The sequence below is a fragment of the Zeus faber genome (genome assembly GCF_960531495.2).
Source record: "Zeus faber genome assembly, chromosome: 13".
NCBI classification, from domain to species: Eukaryota; Metazoa; Chordata; class Actinopteri; order Zeiformes; family Zeidae; genus Zeus; species Zeus faber.
Window position 1 is genome coordinate 15,231,815 of NC_137198.1, and position 18,479 is coordinate 15,250,293.

Genomic DNA, 18,479 nt, shown 5'->3' on the forward strand with positions numbered 1-18,479 from the left:
AAAATATCAATTGAGAAGTAATGGATATAAAAAACTGCAGATTAAATATTGAACCTGAACATTGTTTCAGAAAAATACAAATTTACGTCAAGCTATGGTAGGGGATGTGCCTACTATTTTCTTCCTTGAACAGAGTATCAATTCTGAGGGGTCATGGGTACTTGCTGATACTGATAATACAGAATTTTAGCTTCAGGATAACTACTGTATATTACACAGCATCTGTGTCTGATGAGCATTTGTAGTCTGATACATAGAGGTATTAGACTAGAAGACAACTGTAAACCCAACATAATGTCAATACCTGTCAGTACCACAGAAAAAAACTTTAATATCCTTAAGCGGTTCTTTACGCCTATTCTAAACAAAACAGACACAAATGTTGGTTCATGCACAACAAGCTTGCTAATGAAATGTCAAACTTAAACACCTTGTAGTCATTATTCCATCACCATTAGGGCGCTCCTTAATTTGCTCAAGCTTGCTCAGACCTTATGTAATGTAAAGGCTTTATAAATACTTGATTAAGCTATTTATCTGATATTTAAAACCGTGTCATACCCATACCACTAAAAACTAAATTAGAAAAAGGGAGGGTTGAAGAACAGTGAATGGATTATTTAGTTTCCACTAAAGCTGATAAAACAATAAAGGGAGTGTGCAGTTCTGACAAAGAAAGGATTGATCAGACCTTTCTCTGCTGTTTTTGGGAAACAGAATGTTGGTCCCTCTTGTTTAACCAGATTTAACTAGAATTATATTTCCTCCAACAACCTACTGAAGGAGACTGAGCTGTTTGCAGCGTGTTTAACATAGACCCAGAATCTTAATATAAACCGGACACAATTTATCAGCATTCCTGTTACGTTGCAATAGAGAGGTCCCGGCCCCCTCTGTCTCAAGATGTAGACGTGTTACAGCATTCAGGGACCAACTGTTCCAAACCCAGTCCATATGGCCACAAGTTCCACAACAACAGTCTTTTGAACGTTCAACCATTTTCATTGAATATGTGGATAATATGGGTGTTAAGCAACCTGCTTTAAATCCCTCAGGAAGTTTTCTTTGGCACTACAGATTTCTGTTGACTAGATCAGGTGACAATATTCCCACGTGCTTTTGGGCTGTGAGGGGGACATGGCCGAAAATAATCCGTATGAAACCGTTGAATCTCTTGAACTCGAACGACGCAGGGCCTGTGGTTCAGATTGTCATCAACAGCAGCATTTTTTCTCACAACAACCACAGCGGGTGTGGGATGGTATCGGTAAACACGTGCATTGAGCAGAGGTTTGGTCAAGAGCCTCCATTACACACTGATGGAAATTGAATTTGGCAGTGATAGCCCCTGTGCGCGTCCCCCCCCCCTCCCCACACACACACACACACACACACACACACACACACACACACACTTCATTACTACCGATCTTCACAGGCTTTACGGACGGCACAAGTGCCCCCAGGGACTGGACAGAGACAGTAAGCCAGGCTTTATAACCGATCCCAGCCCTCCTTTCAACTCCTTCTGGGGTTGGGTGGAATTCCTGGGACTTCACGAGTGAGGGGGAAACGTTTAAAAGTGGGGTTCATTCTTATGAAGTGACGGGTGTTTGCCTTTGCTTGTTCTCCACCCCCTAGTTTCATGTGATCCGTCACCCTCTGCTGCTGGTGTGGTGTCAGGCAGACTTACACTGAACAGGTGCCGGAAAGACAGGGCCGAGCGTAATTATGTTAACCGTGAGGGTTTTTGCAATAACACCGGGTCTCTGAGTATTGGCCAATGCCTGCTCCGTTAGAGGCTCCTCCCAATCAATGAGACCATCAGGAGATTGGATATTTGGCTTTAATATCTTAACTCAGAAATAGGAGGGGAACTGCTGCGTAATGCACAGTTCACACAATACTCTTCACCTAGAAAGCCCAACAATTTGTATGACAATCACCCTAGGTAGTCAGAACCTGTTTGTTTGGGCAGTTCCCATGGCAACAGTCTAATTGGACCTTTGCTAGTGTGGCCCAATGGTTTTGGAATCCGAGGTGGCCGACTCTGTCACAACGGTTTCTAATGGAGTTCCTCTCTTCTGCGAGGAAAGAGGGATAAAAACTGGAACCGCATGCAGGAACACACTGGAAGCCGGTGAACCTCGGAACCACAATGAGAAGGATCCACCAGTTAAAGTTATTGTTTAAAAAATGTTCTAAAATTGCCCAGAATTGTAATAACTACTCCTGACATGCCAACAAAGCAGCCCTAAATGACATTTGGGGTTTTTTTTAAGAGCCAAGGTTGTCCAGACGTCGCCTCGAGTCCAGAGTGTTTCGAGCATGATTTCATTGCCGAGCTTTAAACCTAGTAGGCTGCGAGCGCAGTTTCGCTGAGAGCTCAGCGACCGCACCCCAGGAGGATTACCGTCGTGCGATTCCTGCTTCATGCTCGCACACGTGCACGCCTGCACGCTCTGTTATTAAGGCTTATTTCACATCAGCAAAATGGTAGGTGGGGACGGTTGCTCCTCACCAACCCACCTTTCACAACAAAGCTTTGTTCGGCGTGTTGTTCAGCAGAGGGAAAGAACACCCATCATTCTCTTTTGCTGGGCGAGCAAACCTCTCTCCCTTGGTGATCCACACACACTCTTGGTGTTTCTGCCGGCGCCTTGTTAATAAATGAACACACCGCAATGTTCAGCTTTAAAGCGAGGCGCGGAAGCGGTTGAAAGTACATTCGAGTTTCCTGTTGAGGTTAAGACTCTTGAAAGCAGTGATAGTTGTAGGCCTCCAGTTACCTTGTGAAATACTGTATGTAAACACATAGACCCCCCCCCCCCCACTCCTTTTTTTTAAACTATAACATAGAACAGCTGAAGGTTTGAAGTTACTATTTCTATGGTGAATTCCGGGCATTAGTCCAAGTTGCATTCCACTCATAGCTTTGGCCCAAGGTTACCTCTTTGGAGAAATTAGAAATCCTGCGGCATATAGAATGGTTTTTTTTTTTAAATTGTAGCTGGGGAATTACTCTGCATTATCTGACTGTGATTGTTCCCCACAAATCTCGAAAGCCACATTAAGTTTTCAGTAGTAGTCTGGATCCGTCTTGTGAAGCACATTTCATTTGCAGAACTGAACTTATCAGCAGTGTTTGTCCAGCTGAAACAGTGTGGAAACATAGGCTGTAGCCCCTATCGCTTTCAACACCTTGAGATGTAAAACGCACCACAGTGTAGACTACATATGCCACAACGAATTGAGTAAACACGGTCTATCTTTTATATGACACAATATCGATTTTGTAGAATTTTGTTCGCAATTCAAAGAGTGATGACCGTTTTGTATATGTATGTGACAAATAATCACTTGAACTTGATCTTTGTTTCCACCATTGTATTTGTGCAGGACTTAGTCATAGATTGCTCAGGGCACTGACAGCTCCCAAGCTACAGATTGACTGACTTGGATTTGAACATAAGATATAGAATATATTTAGAATGCCTCCCCCAAGGAAACCGCTGCATATACTACACTTCACCCGGTGATAAATCACCAACACACAATTCAGCGTTGGTCACTGAATGTGATATAAACTTTATTGGATAAAGGGCACAGGTGCGACTTGACTTCCAGTATTCAACAGCCACATTCCCGACAGCCTCGGGGCTAAAGACACACATCCATCAGTGCCTGGGTGGTGGATATCTTGAGCAAAACCCACTCCAGCGGTGCCGCGTCCCAACACACGGTTACACTCTGAGTGACTGCATCCGCCTGTCTGACAAGATTGCCATAATTACACAAGAGTCAGTGTTTACCGTGACAGCGTGCCCACATTAGATAAGCGTCTGCAGGAACCCAGATCCACACCATGTGAAGCGCCGACGACCGCTCATACAACACAATCCAGTCAGAGACCTCCGGGGGGTAATGACTCAGGGAAACACCACACACACACACACACGCACACACACACTAGGCCCGCCCATTTCCAAGTCACTCCACAGTGTGAGGTCACATCACATTTAAATTGTGACAAACAGATCTGGATCTCTAGAGCGTTAACAGTCACGCTATTCCATTACCCAATGCCTGGACTACTTTCTCGTAAATGATTTAACCATTCTTTTTTTTCTTCTTTTCTCCATTTGATGGCGTGTTGACAATTGATGAGTCCACATTATTAAACACAACGTTTATGACAGCATCATAACAAAATGTAGAGTGAAAGATCTATAATGACACGACCCCAGGCTTAATTTCGTTGACAAAGTAACAGCGTGGAAGTTCACTCAATATTCTCACTGTGGTGGAAATATTTCCCCTTTCAACTGCAGCACAGCTGTGTTGACAGCACCGCTGCCTCCCTTCCCTGTTCTCTGCAGGGGAGACTGGGCTATGGGAGGGGAGAAGTGGGCGGAGTAAGCGTTGTGATAAGCTGTCCGGTTTTGCTTTGCTCCACTGGCGCTGCACCACCACTACTGCCATGAAACCGCACAATTGCTGCAACAACAACAACAGAAATATGCATTATGCCTTGAAAAAATATATAAACCCATGTGCTATGCTGTACTTCCTTCTGACCTATCTGAGCATGGAAACCATCATGGAAAAGGTATGGGGGGGGACATGTCTGGTGGGACCAGCTGCAGGATTGGAAGTCACACTTACACTCCCTTGTCTATTTTTAATTAGCCCAGTTTGGTGTCTATTCTTGAGCCACTCCCTAATAATTGGCGAGAAAATGAGGCTTCTTTACTGGAACAGTGTCTCCTGGCTCCCGGCAGCGTGATGATGACGACGCCACAAAGGCTCCTCTGTGTCACTTGGCAGTGATGCTGCAGACTGAAACTCACTGCACGGGCTCTTGGATAAAGCCGTCTCCTCTGCCCATCTGGCTGCTGCTTAACAGCTTTCCGATATTATCACATTTCGAAAGCATCCGTGGATGCCATGTGGTTTATGAATTCCATAGATTTATGTGTTACTATGCTTTTATAAGGGATGCTGCAACCCTGTGAGGCAGACTGTGAAGGTTATGTCTGTACACAACACCTCAAAGTTGTCAACAAAACAAGGGAGACAAATAAGAGGTTGTATCCAACATTGTACATTTGTAATCCCATAGAACGTTATTCTACTGAGTTATTTATGAGAATTGTGTTTCTCTGCATATTTATACAGGTGAGTGATTTCCATTTACACCATCTTTTGGCACAATAGATGGCTTCGGGCCCCATGCATAATTAATTATAACCACATATTTGTATATGTTGTCAAGTTATTTCTGTTTATGTTTTGGTGGCTTTTTGAGCTCTCCAAATGGATAATTTCAATGTGTACTTGTACACTTGGTGCTTCAGGCAAGATTATCAATGAAGGCCTCTGGGTGGGAGGGGGGTGTATTTGTATGGGAAGTGACATATTTGGACATGTAAATACGGTTTCAACAAATGTTTTGCATTTTTCCTAATTAATCCTAATTTTCCTCCATTTTTCCTATGACACTGTGGGTGGCCTTAACGTACCATATCAATTGACCATTTGTATTTAATCACTGAATGTTCAAATATTTACTTATTGTGTATCTCTTTTAAAGAACATATTTGAATTATAAACGTGTTGCATACCGTAATACCAACATCGCCATATGTCCAAATTTTGTGAGTTACAGCCATGTGCCACCACAGATGGCCCTGCTGCATTATAAGATTTCTGCCAGCCAGGTTATCTTTGGCCTCATTAGAAGCCATATCACACACACAACAGTCCAAGCTTTGGGGGGTGGAAAAAAACCTGTTGTCACCATTAAATTTATCACATTAAACTACTACTGTATTCATACAGTGATGCATCAATTTTGACATTTTACCATTGAATGCCTCATCATTAAAGTGAGCATGATCATTTTATTTGGTCTCCTGGTTAACTCAGGGGTTGAAGGCTGCTCTCACCATTGCACTACGGCCCCACTGTGTAAACAGACAGAGCATGAAAGGCTGCGAGGGGCCGCTGCATGCCTGTGGGAGTATGGGGCGTGCTTCATGGTTTATGCCTGAAAAAGAGCCATAATCTTCCTGCTAATCTAGGGTTTTAAGAGGAATTCCCCTGGCATAGAGGACAAAGCCATTCAGGGGCGCTGGCGTGTGTTGGGCAAAGCATCATTTCTAAAACTAAGAGCACCAACAGGCAGGTCTGGCCCTCCTGAAGATTTACAGCTTGCATTACCAACTTTATTCAATCTATTCTTAGTGTACTATTCAGATTATTTGATAATAAGTTAAAAACCTTGTATTTCTACAAGTTCAGACAGTATCATGATATGGATTTACAACTTACTTTGACGCCATGGTTTATTGGAGTATGACGCCTTGTTACTTTTTTATTTCAGTGACTATTTTACTCTAGTGACCCCTAGCGTTGCTTAGTCATATTTAAAAAGTGGGTATTACATACAGTATACAAAGTAAAACTAAGCCAGTAAAACGTTAAATAAGAAGAATTCTGCTGAGTGTTGATATAATTTAGAACATTCAGACAAAAGAAAAAACAAAACAAAACAAAAAATTGCGTAGTTTAATGTCACCTGTACATCAGAAGACTTTTTACCCATTTACCCAACTCTTTCATTGACAGAGTGACTGCAAAATCACAGTAATCACAGTAAAATTGTCTTACTGATGTGAGCAGATTCAACAGGTTTAAAAATCCAGATTCAGACTTTGCGCTGGATGTGCAGGATGCGGATGTCTGGACTGTTAAACTCTGCATCTTGCTTGTTCGAAGGAACCTCGTCCCACTTGAAGTCTTTTTGCAGTAGCTGAAAATGTAAAACAGAAAGCCAATAAGTCACTGGCAGACCTAAAATTGGTGGTTGTAAATGCAGATGCAGTTGCCTTTTTTACCTCAAAAAACTGCTTCTCTACTTTGGGGTTGACACCCACAGTGCGTTGTTCATAGCAGCAAATGATGCACGTTAAAGGTCCGGCAAGCCGTTTCAGGCTTTCCACCAAGGGCACAATAGACTATACAGGAGAGAGAAATTAGCCACCATTTAAATTAAAAAGGCTAACTTTGCCATTTTCAAGCCTATATATAAATATACTATTGTATACCTGCAACATTTGATTTAAACACTTTGAGATATTTTAATACTTTAGAGAGAATATTACTTTTGAGGACTCATTCCCAAAACTGACCCAGAATCCAATTTTCCCTGTGGATTAACAAGTATGCAGTAATTCATTTATGTAAAGATTCAAAATCCGCAATCCAGCAATCTCCTTGCATTTTATGTGGTTTTCATTTGATGTTCATCCTGTATAACAATTAGGTTATAAATGGCCATATTCACATCAAGATGGATAAAAGGGACAAATACCTGTTCATAATAGATGCAGTCTGCCATTAAGACATAATCTGGAGGTGGCAGGAAGCCAGAAACATCTTCACCCCTTTATTAAAGAGAAAAATCCACATATAACATTTAGAGAAAACTTATTTGAGGACATTGTTGTTTGATAAAAGAAAAACACAGCAGATATCGCATTAAAAAAAAACCAGACCAACAGAAAAGTACAAACCATTTCAATACCTTGGCAGCAATAGATCCACGACTGATCATTGCCTGGTTTTCTTGGATATTCATTTGCAGGAGCGTCTGCAAGTCTTCCAGGTCTGTAACAGTGACCTGAGCTCTATGGGGTTTAACAGTCAATCAAGAAATGCATCTTAGTTATGCACTTATGTAAACACCGATTACAACAATAATCCCATATTGTTTAAATATAATAGAATCTTCAAACCACAATCACCTAATTCATTATTGTTATTTATATGATTATACATATAATTATAAATAATCACAATGACAATAGGAACGATCAATGAAGACTCAAAAGCGTCACAGTTGTCATGTCTAATTTGGGTTACATTAGTCAACTGTAGCCCTGACGCGGCACTCTGATTACATCATTTGACAGCGGATCTACCGTCAGATGACGTCACCAGAACGCTGTGTCAGGGCCGTAAACGATTTGGTTTTAGGGTGACGTCATCTTTCCTGCAGCGGAAATAACCCTACTTCGCGAACACAACGGCGGCTGTCAAATGTCGACGCGCGTTTCGCCTCGGGGATCAGATCTTGTGCTGTAGGTGGTGGGAACAGGAAATCACATGTTAACCCTCCGGTCACCTACCCCAGTGACGCAGCCATGAGCCCCACCACTCCGGTCCCGGCTCCCAGCTCCAACACGCGCCTGTCCGCCCACGTGTTTACCCCAGACGCCGGGTCGTAAAAACCCCGCGTTTCCAGATACTTTGAGAGCACGATCGCCGCGTCCCACACCACGCAGCCCACGTCCCCCTTGTAGCACTGGTTTAACTTCAGAGCGCGTCCGTCGTTTTTGTCGATTTCTCGGACGAAGTAGCTACTTTGCTCGCGGTCGGCTTTGGACGCCATGTTTATTATTAGCGTTTGTAATTCTTCCTTAATGGCGAGTTACTGTCCGCCATGCCGGAGGATGTCGTCGCATTGGTATGACGTCACGATTTAAATGCAAAATAAAAAAATAAATAAAAAACCACAAACGTGTTTTTTTTGCGTAGCTTCTTAATTTCCTCAGCGAAACCTTTAAGCGACGCGGTAATTTTATCTTTTTTTTTTTTTAGCGGAGGTGATGCTAACCAACTTGCATCTTTAACTAAATGAGCTGGCTTCTTTGGTGCCGTTTGGTGACGTCACGTAAGGCTGACTTTGTTTTGGTAGCTGTTGGCGTTTAAGAGGTTTTAACAACCCTTGTGTGGTTTGATTAAACGGAAACATGTCACAGCGTTAAATTTACATTCATTGCTTAGTGTCAGAATATCATTAAAAAAAAAAATCCATACGGACTCAGTCGAATGCGACGGAAAACTAGAACTTCTTCATTGCCTTGAACGAGACGGCTCAGATTTGCACCCTCACTAGTCCCGTCAAAATTGCGCCCGTCGTTGGCAAAGTGCTACTCACATCCAAATGGCCAAAGAAACACGGCGCACTTTGCAACACAAACTACCTTGAACGACTCTCAAACATATTTGCGATAGCCCGCTGCGATGGCGCAATGTGTCGGTTGTGTGTAAATGTCAAAAGTAGGCGATAGAAAAGACAACTTCCCCATTCAAAGTGTCAGCCGGGTGGCTTTCTTCTTCGCCGCTCGCATTGTTCCTGCTGCTCCTCAACGATATGCTCACTGCTGCAACTAGTGGTGGAAAGATATATTGCATCGATACGTGAAAATCGCTTCACTACAGTACATCGATGCATAAATAGCTTAACTTACCTTCTTCACTTAACTTACCACACAATGGAGGTGGAATGACTACATGATCTGATACATCTATATACCGGCTGTAACTTTTAGAAGCACTTGGCAACAATGCATCAGTTGTTGGTTGCCAAGGCTGCTTGCTAAATATTAACCATTTACCCAACTCTTTCATTGACAGAGTGACCGCAAAATCACAGTAATCACAGTAAAAGTGTCCTACTGATGTGAGCTGAGCAGATTTAAACAGGTTTAAAAAAAATCCAGATTCAGACTTTGCGCTGGATGTGCAGGACGCGGATGTCTGGACCGTTAAACTCTGCACCTTGCTTGTTCGAAGGAACCTCGTCCCGCTTGAAGTCTGTTTGCAGTAGCTGAAAATGTAAAACAGGAAGCCAATAAGTCACTGGCAGACCTAAAATTGGTGGTTGTAAATGCAGATGCATTTTATAATTGAGTGATGATGATCCTATATAATGATCCATATTTCGATATGCTCACTTGTTTCACCCTAACTATTCCAGGATCATTTATTTTGCCTGGAAAACGTTTTTAAACATGTGGAGGTATATATTTTTGTGTTGTTTTTTTTTTGTTTGTTTTTTAAACATCAATAGTGGTTGGGCAGGGCAACCATTGAGGCCCGAATCTGTGGCCCAAATCTGGTTGGCCGGGACAACTGGGCAACCGCTGTGGCTGGGCCCTGATATCCTCATATAGATGATCTTCTTCTTCCTCATATAGTTCTTCTTCTTCTTCTTCTTCTTCTTCTTCTTCTCCTCCTCTTCAGGCGTTTGCCCTCCACTGCTTGAGAATAAACGCTTTCTCATCTTCCTGAATCTTGCCGATCTCGTGCAATTTGTCTCAGTTTTTTGGGATATCTTTGGAGGGCATTCCATCATCTTGTATTCTGTCCCCGTGGTATCCAATCTGTGATTTTTCTGATCCATCTGCTGAAATAGAGTAATATAAATATGTATAAATTAATGACATGACATCTCACTGACTTATCATAAATATGTTTTATCAATTGATTGGCGGGAAACTTTTATTTCTGTCTTTTATGTTTTTACAAAACAGAATTATTGTGAAATAATTAACTAACTATACAATTATGATAATTTGTGATCATAATATGTGTAATATATGTAAATATTAGAGTTTTTATTTAGTCTAGGGAATCATTTATTCCTGGCTTGGTACTCTTCGGGACTCCGTAGCCTATTGATTTGACCGCGCGCTAGTTGTTGAATAACGTCGTTCACGTCAACTGGCGGCCATGTTTAATTAATTAGAAAAAGTCACTTGGAATTTAGAGAGTCGTAAAATGTTTCAGAGCAGCACGGAGGAGGTGACCACGGGCAGGGGGGGCACCTCCGACTCCGGACAAAGCTCCTTCGTCTCGCCTTTGGACGGAACCGGACAAAATGGTGGTTCCCGGTCCTCGGTCTCACCTGTCAGCCGCTCCGACGGCGCCAGCTCCTACCACGGCCCGTCACGCCCCGCCACGGGTAAACCCGATTGATACCTGGAGCCGGCTAATCAGATATTAAGCTAGGACATCTGTCACCAAGTTTTTAATATTATTATTATTATTATTATTATTATTATTATTATTATTATTTAAATAAAACAATGAAATACCATCACTTTACGTTCGTGTTGAAAGAAGTAGGCCTAATCAGACGTTTTACTTAATAAAAGCGCATATACCTTGATGCTTAATGTACTTAAAGTATTAAAAGTAAAAGTACAAATACCCTAACCCAAACTGACTCTAGTAAAAGCCAAAGTACCACATTGACATTTCTGCTGAAGTAAACATATTAGTACTTGCATTGATGTACTGGTGGTGTGTGCCACCGGTGAGTGTACGGGACTTATATAGTATTATGTAGAACTATTATATTCCATGCCTCCAAGCAGCGGAAAAGGCCCCCAAGCCATCCCTGAGTCCTGTAGCCGTACAGACACACTGCAGCCACAGAAGACCCCCACCCCCACCCCCCAGAGAAGCCGGGAACCCATAGAGCAACACCCACCCCCGGCCCGGGGAGCTTAACCCAGTCTCGGTGCGTGCCAGGAGACCCTGCACCCCTGAGGCACACACATACAACCCACCCTCGTGTGATGGCACAAGATGCAGCTGCAGGCGTAGAACCTGGGCCATGGGCTCCAGGCACGAGCCCTAAGCACGGAGCCAGGTCCCGCACAAACAGACCGACGACCTGTCCGCCCGTACCGCAGGCGAGCCAGCATGACGGGCAAAATGGCAGCCGCCCGCCACATCCCTACACACATGGCTTTGACGCAGAAGGACATGCAAGCGCCACCACCCCACATGTGGGGCAGGCGACCCCAGAGGCACACGGATCTGCCAACCACAAGGCCCAAACCCGACCCCGGAACCGGCACCCCCTGCCCCCGACCCGATCCCCAAACCACAAAAGAGATTATCTTCTTAAATTTGTATCAAAGTCCACCACTGTTACTTTTGTTAATTTAGGTCGAATTCAGCACAGCTTCAGACCGGACGAGGCAGGCTCTTCTGTCCCTCAGTCTACCACTGGCAGCTCTTCCTTCAGGGGAACACCCAGATACAGGAGGACTCCAGATTCTGGAGTCGTCGGCATGCATCCTGCACGGACCCCGGTTACCGAACACACTGGTACTTTTGAGCACCAAGCTGACAGAACACTGAATCTGTTCCATGCCAACTGTCAGAGTAGCCCAATCTCATCCTATCTACTGTACTTCCCTAATTCCGCAGCAACAACAACTTGCTCCTCTGCTGCCTCAGCCAGTTCTGCCTCTGTGATTGTGGCGGTGGTAGAAGGACGGGGCTTGGCGAGGGGGGAGATTGGCATGGCCAGTCTCAACTTGAAATGTCCAGAGCTTGTCCTCTCTCAGTTTGCAGACACAGGGACCTATGCCAAGGTAACATATACAACCCAAAAGCTGTCATAAACAATATTTGTTTTTTGAGAAAGTAGTGGGAAAAAAAGAAAGAGGCAGCGAAGCTCACTTAAATGTAGGTCTATCCAATTTGAAGGTCATCACAAAGCTTCACATTCTCTTGCCTATGGAAATACTAATGCCGGACACAGCCAGTGACAAGGGTAAAGGGACAAAGCTATTTAGCCTCATCACAGAGAATTTCCAGGTACTGTTACCTTAAAGCATAAATCATAAAGTTACTTGTGTAAAGGAACAAATCCCCCACATCCTTTTGGTGTTATGGCATTTGTTTGACTCCTATCCCAGGGTGTAGCTTTCACACCCATCCAGAGGAAGTATTTTAATGAGAGGAAAGGACTAGAGTACATTCAACAGCTGTGTGCTCCAGAGTTTGGGACTGTTGTAATGGAAGTGCAAGCTAAGTATGCCAAGCTAGATGGAGGAAGCGTTTTAGAGTCATATATAATATTATATCCATATTCGTAAAATAATATCCATAAAATAATCACCCTAGTTGTTTATTCAAACTGTGATTTTCAGATATTATTGCCTGGCTGCTGCAGCTGCATTGCTGAAGTACTTTGAGTTCATCCAGAACTCTGTGTATGCTCCCAAGTCACTCAAAGTGAACTTTAAAGGGAGTGGACAGACTGCCATGATTGACTCTGCGTCAGCGACTAACTTGGAGCTGGTGGTCAATAACAGGGATCACAGGTAAGAATAGAAACAACAAAGAGTACATTTATGTACTCTCTGTTAAAATAACAATACCCTAATTTACATTGTACTGATCTTATGAATATGCCATTCAAACCATCCAAGTCCCATAATAAAAGTTAAGTGTCTATAAAGGTATTAGGGAATCTATCAAAGAGCTACAAATAGGGACGGTGAAAAAGAGATCTCTACGTAAGCTAACCTGAAGATACAGTATCTTATACAGTATCTTGCTATCTAGTTATCACATAGTGGTGACGTATAACTCAATGAAGTTCCATGCATCTTTGAATGTAGACCTGCCTACACTAATGCTAAACACTACATAACGTCGTATAACAAAATATCGAAGCGGCATTGGCATGTGCTTGATGTGTTCTTAAACTTCCCCCAGAGATTAATACAATCCTATTTTATCTCACAGGAGTGAGCATACTCTTTTAGGAGTGCTTAACTACACAAAAACTCCTGGTGGGGGTAGAAGGCTGCGCTCCAATATTCTGGAGCCCCTGGTTGATGTTGATAGCATCTCCGTACGCTTAGATGCCATCCAAGGGTTGCTGCAGGACGAAGAGCTATTCTTTGGCCTGAAAAATGGTTTGGAGCAAGTACTACTTAAATGATATTACAGTAGATACTGTGCAAACCAATGAGTCACAATTTGACATGTTTTGTTTTATTCCCCAGCAATAGGTCCTTTCCTTGACATAGATCAACTGCTCTCTGTTCTTGTTAAGATCCCAAAGCAGGAAACGGTGTGTAATGTACATAAATAATAAAATAAATAGATACATATAGATAAAAACCTTTTATGAAGTTTTCCGAAACAAGAAAATCTCTGATTGACAGAACTATTTACCTGCAGTTTCTCTTGGATAATTTAATATTATAGCTCAAAATACCAGTTCACATATTTTAATATATTTGAAGTTTAAGAGCACAAAACATTTATTCCAATTGTATTCCAATTAATGGTGATCAGGTAGTTAGCAAAATATTATTTCTTTACTTTTAATATTGTTTATCTGAAGTAAATTTTCCATCTTTTGTGTGGAGGTCCAAGTTGCAGAGGCAAAGATTGCACATGTCATTCAACTGAAGCACACACTGGATTTGGTGCCAACACTAAGGGTATGCATTTTAAGTGCAAAATATGTAACATAATATTTCATTGTATTCATCAATGCTAACAGATTTTTAACATTAATGCCCATAGTTTATATATGTCTTGTCTAATCGTTTTAAACGCTGTACTTCTTGGATAGATGGTGTTGAAGAACTGCAACACTTCTCTCCTTAAGGCTTACAGCACTTCGCTAGAAGATAGCAGGTACGCCACAGGTATGCACAGGTATGCACAGGTATGCACAGGTATGCACAGGTATACACAGGTATACACAGGTATACACAGGTATACACAGGTATGCACTGGTATACACTGGTATACACGGGTATACTGTTTGCCAATGTCAAATTCAATACTTTCCTTTCTGGAAATAAAATGTTTCCTATGTCCTGTCTAGAGATTGTACCACATTGATGTAGACTTCTCTCTCTGTATCTATTCATACTCCGCTCAAGGTTTGACCTGATCCTAGCGCAGATTAAGACAGTTATTAACGATGACACCACCTATATGAAGGGGAGCCTCAACATGCGAACTCAAAAGTGTTACGCTGTGCGCCCCAACATCAACGAGTTCCTGGACATTGCCCGTCGAGCTTACACTGAGATAGTGGACGACATTGCAGGTGCTGGTCATGGATGCTCGCTGGTCTCAGATGGAATCGCGTTTGATTCAGGGTGTCTCTAATCAAAAAAAAGGTTTGTGAATTCCTGTTCAAAATCATCTGAAGAAATCATTTTGGGACCGCAGGGCTGGTTTCCCAAATAGGGGAGAAGTATGGCTTGCCAATGCGCACCAGCTTCAGTACTACAAGAGGTTTCTATATCCAGATGAAGCTTGAGGGGGTAGCCCTACCAGATGGAAAACTTCCCACTGAGTTCATAAAGGTATGGCACAGTGAAAAGATTAACACTAAAGGTCTGTTGGGTTTGAAGAAGAAGACATTCAGTTATTTGGCAGAATTAACACCTTAATAACTGATAATAAAGTTATATGATAGCAGTACCAAATTGCAGCGGTGGGTGCCGAAAAATATTTGAAAACTCAAAGTCCCATAAGAGGGACTCCACAGAGTCAAATGCAGTTAACTCTGGGGAACTGGTGTTTCTCCCCTTTTATAAGACTTTTTTTTTTTTTAACCTTAATAACCATGTTGTGTTATTGCAAGTCTGCCCAATTGTGTAACATGATCCATCTGCTCAGGTTACCAAGCAAAGGAACAACTACAGCTTTACTTCCGCAGACATGATGAAGTTGAATGACCGCTGCGATGAAGCCCTGAGGGAGATATTTCACATGTCCTACATGTATGATGTTTATTGTCCTGTGGCTTTCTCAGCAGAAAAGATTTATCTGATCATGCTTTTCTAACCCTAACCCCTAACCCTAACCCAATGTCCTGAAACAAATGTAAAGTGCAATACTGAAAATATTCTTTAAAAGTATTACATTTAACTCTCTGATACATGCAGACACCCTGTACTTTATGCCATGGATGTATACAAACTATATTCTCAATAATGACAAATTGAAGTAGATTCGTTTGACTTTCCGTCCAGAAGATGGCGCTGTGGGACAGATGTTGCCCTGCTCCCTGGCTTTTTCCCATGTATAACTTAGAACCCGTTTCTCCACAGTGTGATATGTCAACTGCTAAGCACTGTCCACGAGCACATCCACTGTCTCTACAAGCTCTCTGACGCTGTGTCCATGCTGGACATGTTGCTGTCTCTTGCTAATGCGTGCACAATGTCAGACTATGGTAAGCCCCTTAAACAGCTGTATTTCACACTTACTTTCATCCACAGCAGTTCAAATAGTGAAATTAGTCAAGTCAAGTTTATTTATATAGCCCTTAATGACAGTAGTCTCAATGGGCTTTGCAAGCCTGCATTTCAGATATAAAACCAATGGAATTCCCGAGCCTTGACCCCCACCCAGGCAAGGAAAAACGTGGGGAAATAATGGAAACCTTGAGAGGGGGTCACAGAATAATGAATCCTCCTGCCAGGAAGGGGGATTCAGTGGAAGCCAAAATGGCTCTTAAAGTAGATGGATCTATTCTCTGTTGTCTTCAGCTGTATTCCCATACATGGCACCCAGACGTTGTTTTACTAAATTTACAGCTCTGCTGGTCTCAGTATTTTCTTGCTCGTGGAGTGAGCAGCATCAGCTCTATCGCAAGCAGCGAGCACAGGCCTCAGCTGTCTCAACGCATCTCTCCACAGACACGTGCTGACTTTACTGCCCCTTTCCATGTCAGCCAGCATGCACTCAGATTACCCTGGTTACATAAGCTTGCACTGTATTTAACAAGGCAAATCTCCCTCCCGGACAAACTAACTGGCAGACTGCACACACACCTCTTTGAGATCATGATTCATTTTTCTGTCAAAACACCACTCTTTATATTTAGCAATGAGATTACCAATGATTCAACAACATTAAATGTATGAAGCCACAATTTGCAATGTCATTGCATGACTGATTATACTGTGCATCTTTAGTGTGGCATAATCAGTTTATAAAGCTCCAAATATTTTCATCAGTATTGATAAAGCTGTACAAAAGAATCCCATGCTACAGGATTGTTTTGTACAGCTTTATCAATACTGATACCTAATATACCTTCTAACATATGTCGAGTCACCGATAGTTTAAAATAAAGTGCACATGTGTATATATTAATCATTGTATTAAGTGTATGCTTTTTGGTATTTTTCTATTGTGCTGCCGCAGTGCGTCCAGAGTTCACAGACACATTAGCTATAAAGCAAGGCCGGCATCCAATTCTGGAGCGCATCGTTGGGCAGCAGCCCGTTTCCAACAACACCTACATCTCTGAGGGCAGCAACTTTGTCATAATCACTGGACCCAACATGAGTGGAAAATCGACCTACATCAAACAGGTGGCACTGTGTCAGATAATGGCCCAGATAGGTGAGGGATGGAATCTTCTGTCGATTCTAAAATACTATGTTGTGCTACACAATGTGGAGTTTCCATTTTTGACTTTGGCCTGATTTATTGCTTTCCTAGGTTCTTTTGTTCCGGCAGAGTATGCCTCTTTCCGCATTGCTGATCAGATATTTACGAGAATCGGTGTGGATGATGATTTTGAAACCAGCTGTTCCACCTTCATGGTGGAAATGAAGGAGGTACATTTTATTTCACACTTGTGCTCCTTACTGTCTGTATGATCTTTGTCTTGTAAAATCATAAATTTAGGATATATTTTCCTTTACCCTCATAAGGTCTCCTACATCCTCCACAATACAAGCAGCCGATCTCTTATCATCATAGACGAATTGGGGCGCGGTACCAGTGCCGAGGAAGGCATTGGTATCTGTCACTCGGTATGCGAGTTCCTCCTTAGCCTCAAGGTAAGTGATGTGCCATTACAGACCTGCAGTGCTGCTCTGTGCCAAAAACTATTATTCAGCTCATCTTTTGTCATAATTTCTTGGACACCTATTTGGTCAACATTTAAAAAAAAAAAAAGGTTTTTTTTCAATATTACGTTAAGGTCTGTTGTAATTGCTGTTTTATTGGTCTTAGGCATTCACTTTGTTTGCCACACACTACCTGGAGCTCTGCCAGCTGGAGACTCTTTATCCCAATGTGGAGAACCAGCACATGGAGGTCCAACACACACGCAATGGAGATACCGGTGGAGAAAGTGTTGTCTACACCTACTTGCTGTGTCAAGGATGCTCAGAAGAAAGAAACTATGGTACTACATTATTGACATGTTACACAGCAGAGGCCAGTCATCGTAACGCATAAAGACCTATTTTATCTCTCACCCTCCTCCGCCCGCCCGGTAGGGTTGAGAGCTGCCGAGATGACTGCGCTGCCACCAAGCATAGTTGAAGATGCAAAGAAAATTTCCTCAAAAATCAGCCAACAGCTTTTGGTATGCTTCACAAAATATAACCAGTCAATGTTCAGATGCAGGGTTGAATAACTGTTAAGTCCGCATTTGTATTTAACCTCCTTTTTACCCATATCCACTTGAATTGAATCTGTGTAACACTATTAAGGCACTGTAGACCGCTAATGATGAATCACCTTGTCTTGTTTCTGAGAAGCATGTGATAAGTATATAAGATTCAGTGAGTTATTTTCTTGCTTGTTTCTTGTCAAACTCACTGTTCTCCCCTTAATTTAGGCCAAACATCACAGTGATCCAGAAACTCAAAGGCAGAGGGCTGTGCATCACTTGGCCACTCGCCTCTTGCAGACTGCCAGGAACTCCAAACTAGACCCAGACAGCTTGCGTATCTTTCTGAAAGGCCTGAGGAGGAACTATGAGGCCGAACTGCAGGCCATAGAGCAGTCTGTGTCTGAGGAGATGGAGGAAGAATGACCCACTC

At 42.6% G+C, this 18,479-nt stretch overlaps 2 protein-coding genes across 2 annotated transcripts; one reads left to right on the plus strand and one right to left on the minus strand.

Moving 5' to 3' along the window:
* Window positions 1-6,579: 6,579 nt before the first annotated feature.
* Window positions 6,580-8,987, minus strand: vcpkmt (valosin containing protein lysine (K) methyltransferase). Its single transcript, XM_080012479.1, has 5 exons — window positions 8,193-8,987; window positions 7,578-7,691; window positions 7,376-7,448; window positions 6,900-7,019; window positions 6,580-6,814 (listed from the first exon to the last, which is right to left on the minus strand). Exons 1-5 carry the CDS (start codon window positions 8,453-8,455, stop codon window positions 6,710-6,712), a joined length of 675 nt encoding a protein of 224 aa, XP_079868605.1. The 5' UTR covers window positions 8,456-8,987; the 3' UTR covers window positions 6,580-6,709.
* Window positions 8,988-10,629: 1,642 nt separating this feature from the next.
* On the plus strand, window positions 10,630-18,472 carry msh4 (mutS homolog 4; the record flags this gene model as incomplete). Its single annotated transcript, XM_080012016.1, has 20 exons — window positions 10,630-10,813; window positions 11,809-11,970; window positions 12,073-12,239; window positions 12,355-12,465; window positions 12,567-12,682; window positions 12,801-12,974; window positions 13,402-13,574; window positions 13,665-13,732; window positions 14,034-14,108; window positions 14,243-14,307; window positions 14,559-14,728; window positions 14,854-14,990; window positions 15,307-15,410; window positions 15,741-15,865; window positions 16,843-17,043; window positions 17,143-17,261; window positions 17,358-17,486; window positions 17,662-17,836; window positions 17,931-18,019; window positions 18,275-18,472. 20 exons carry the CDS (start codon window positions 10,630-10,632, stop codon window positions 18,470-18,472), a joined length of 2,742 nt encoding a protein of 913 aa, XP_079868142.1.
* Window positions 18,473-18,479: the final 7 nt, after the last annotated feature.

Excerpts from the sequence above, each read along its gene's own strand:
- vcpkmt (XM_080012479.1), bottom strand. The coding sequence starts at position 8,455 with ATGGCGTCCAAAGCCGACCGCGAGCAAAGTAGCTACTTCGTCCGAGAA. Across the intron at positions 7,449-7,577 it reads GCTGCCAAGGTATTGAAATG|GGGTGAAGATGTTTCTGGCT; the intron begins GTTTGTACTTTT and ends TCTTTAATAAAG. Across the intron at positions 6,815-6,899 it reads TAGAGAAGCAGTTTTTTGAG|CTACTGCAAAAAGACTTCAA; the intron begins GTAAAAAAGGCA and ends TTACATTTTCAG.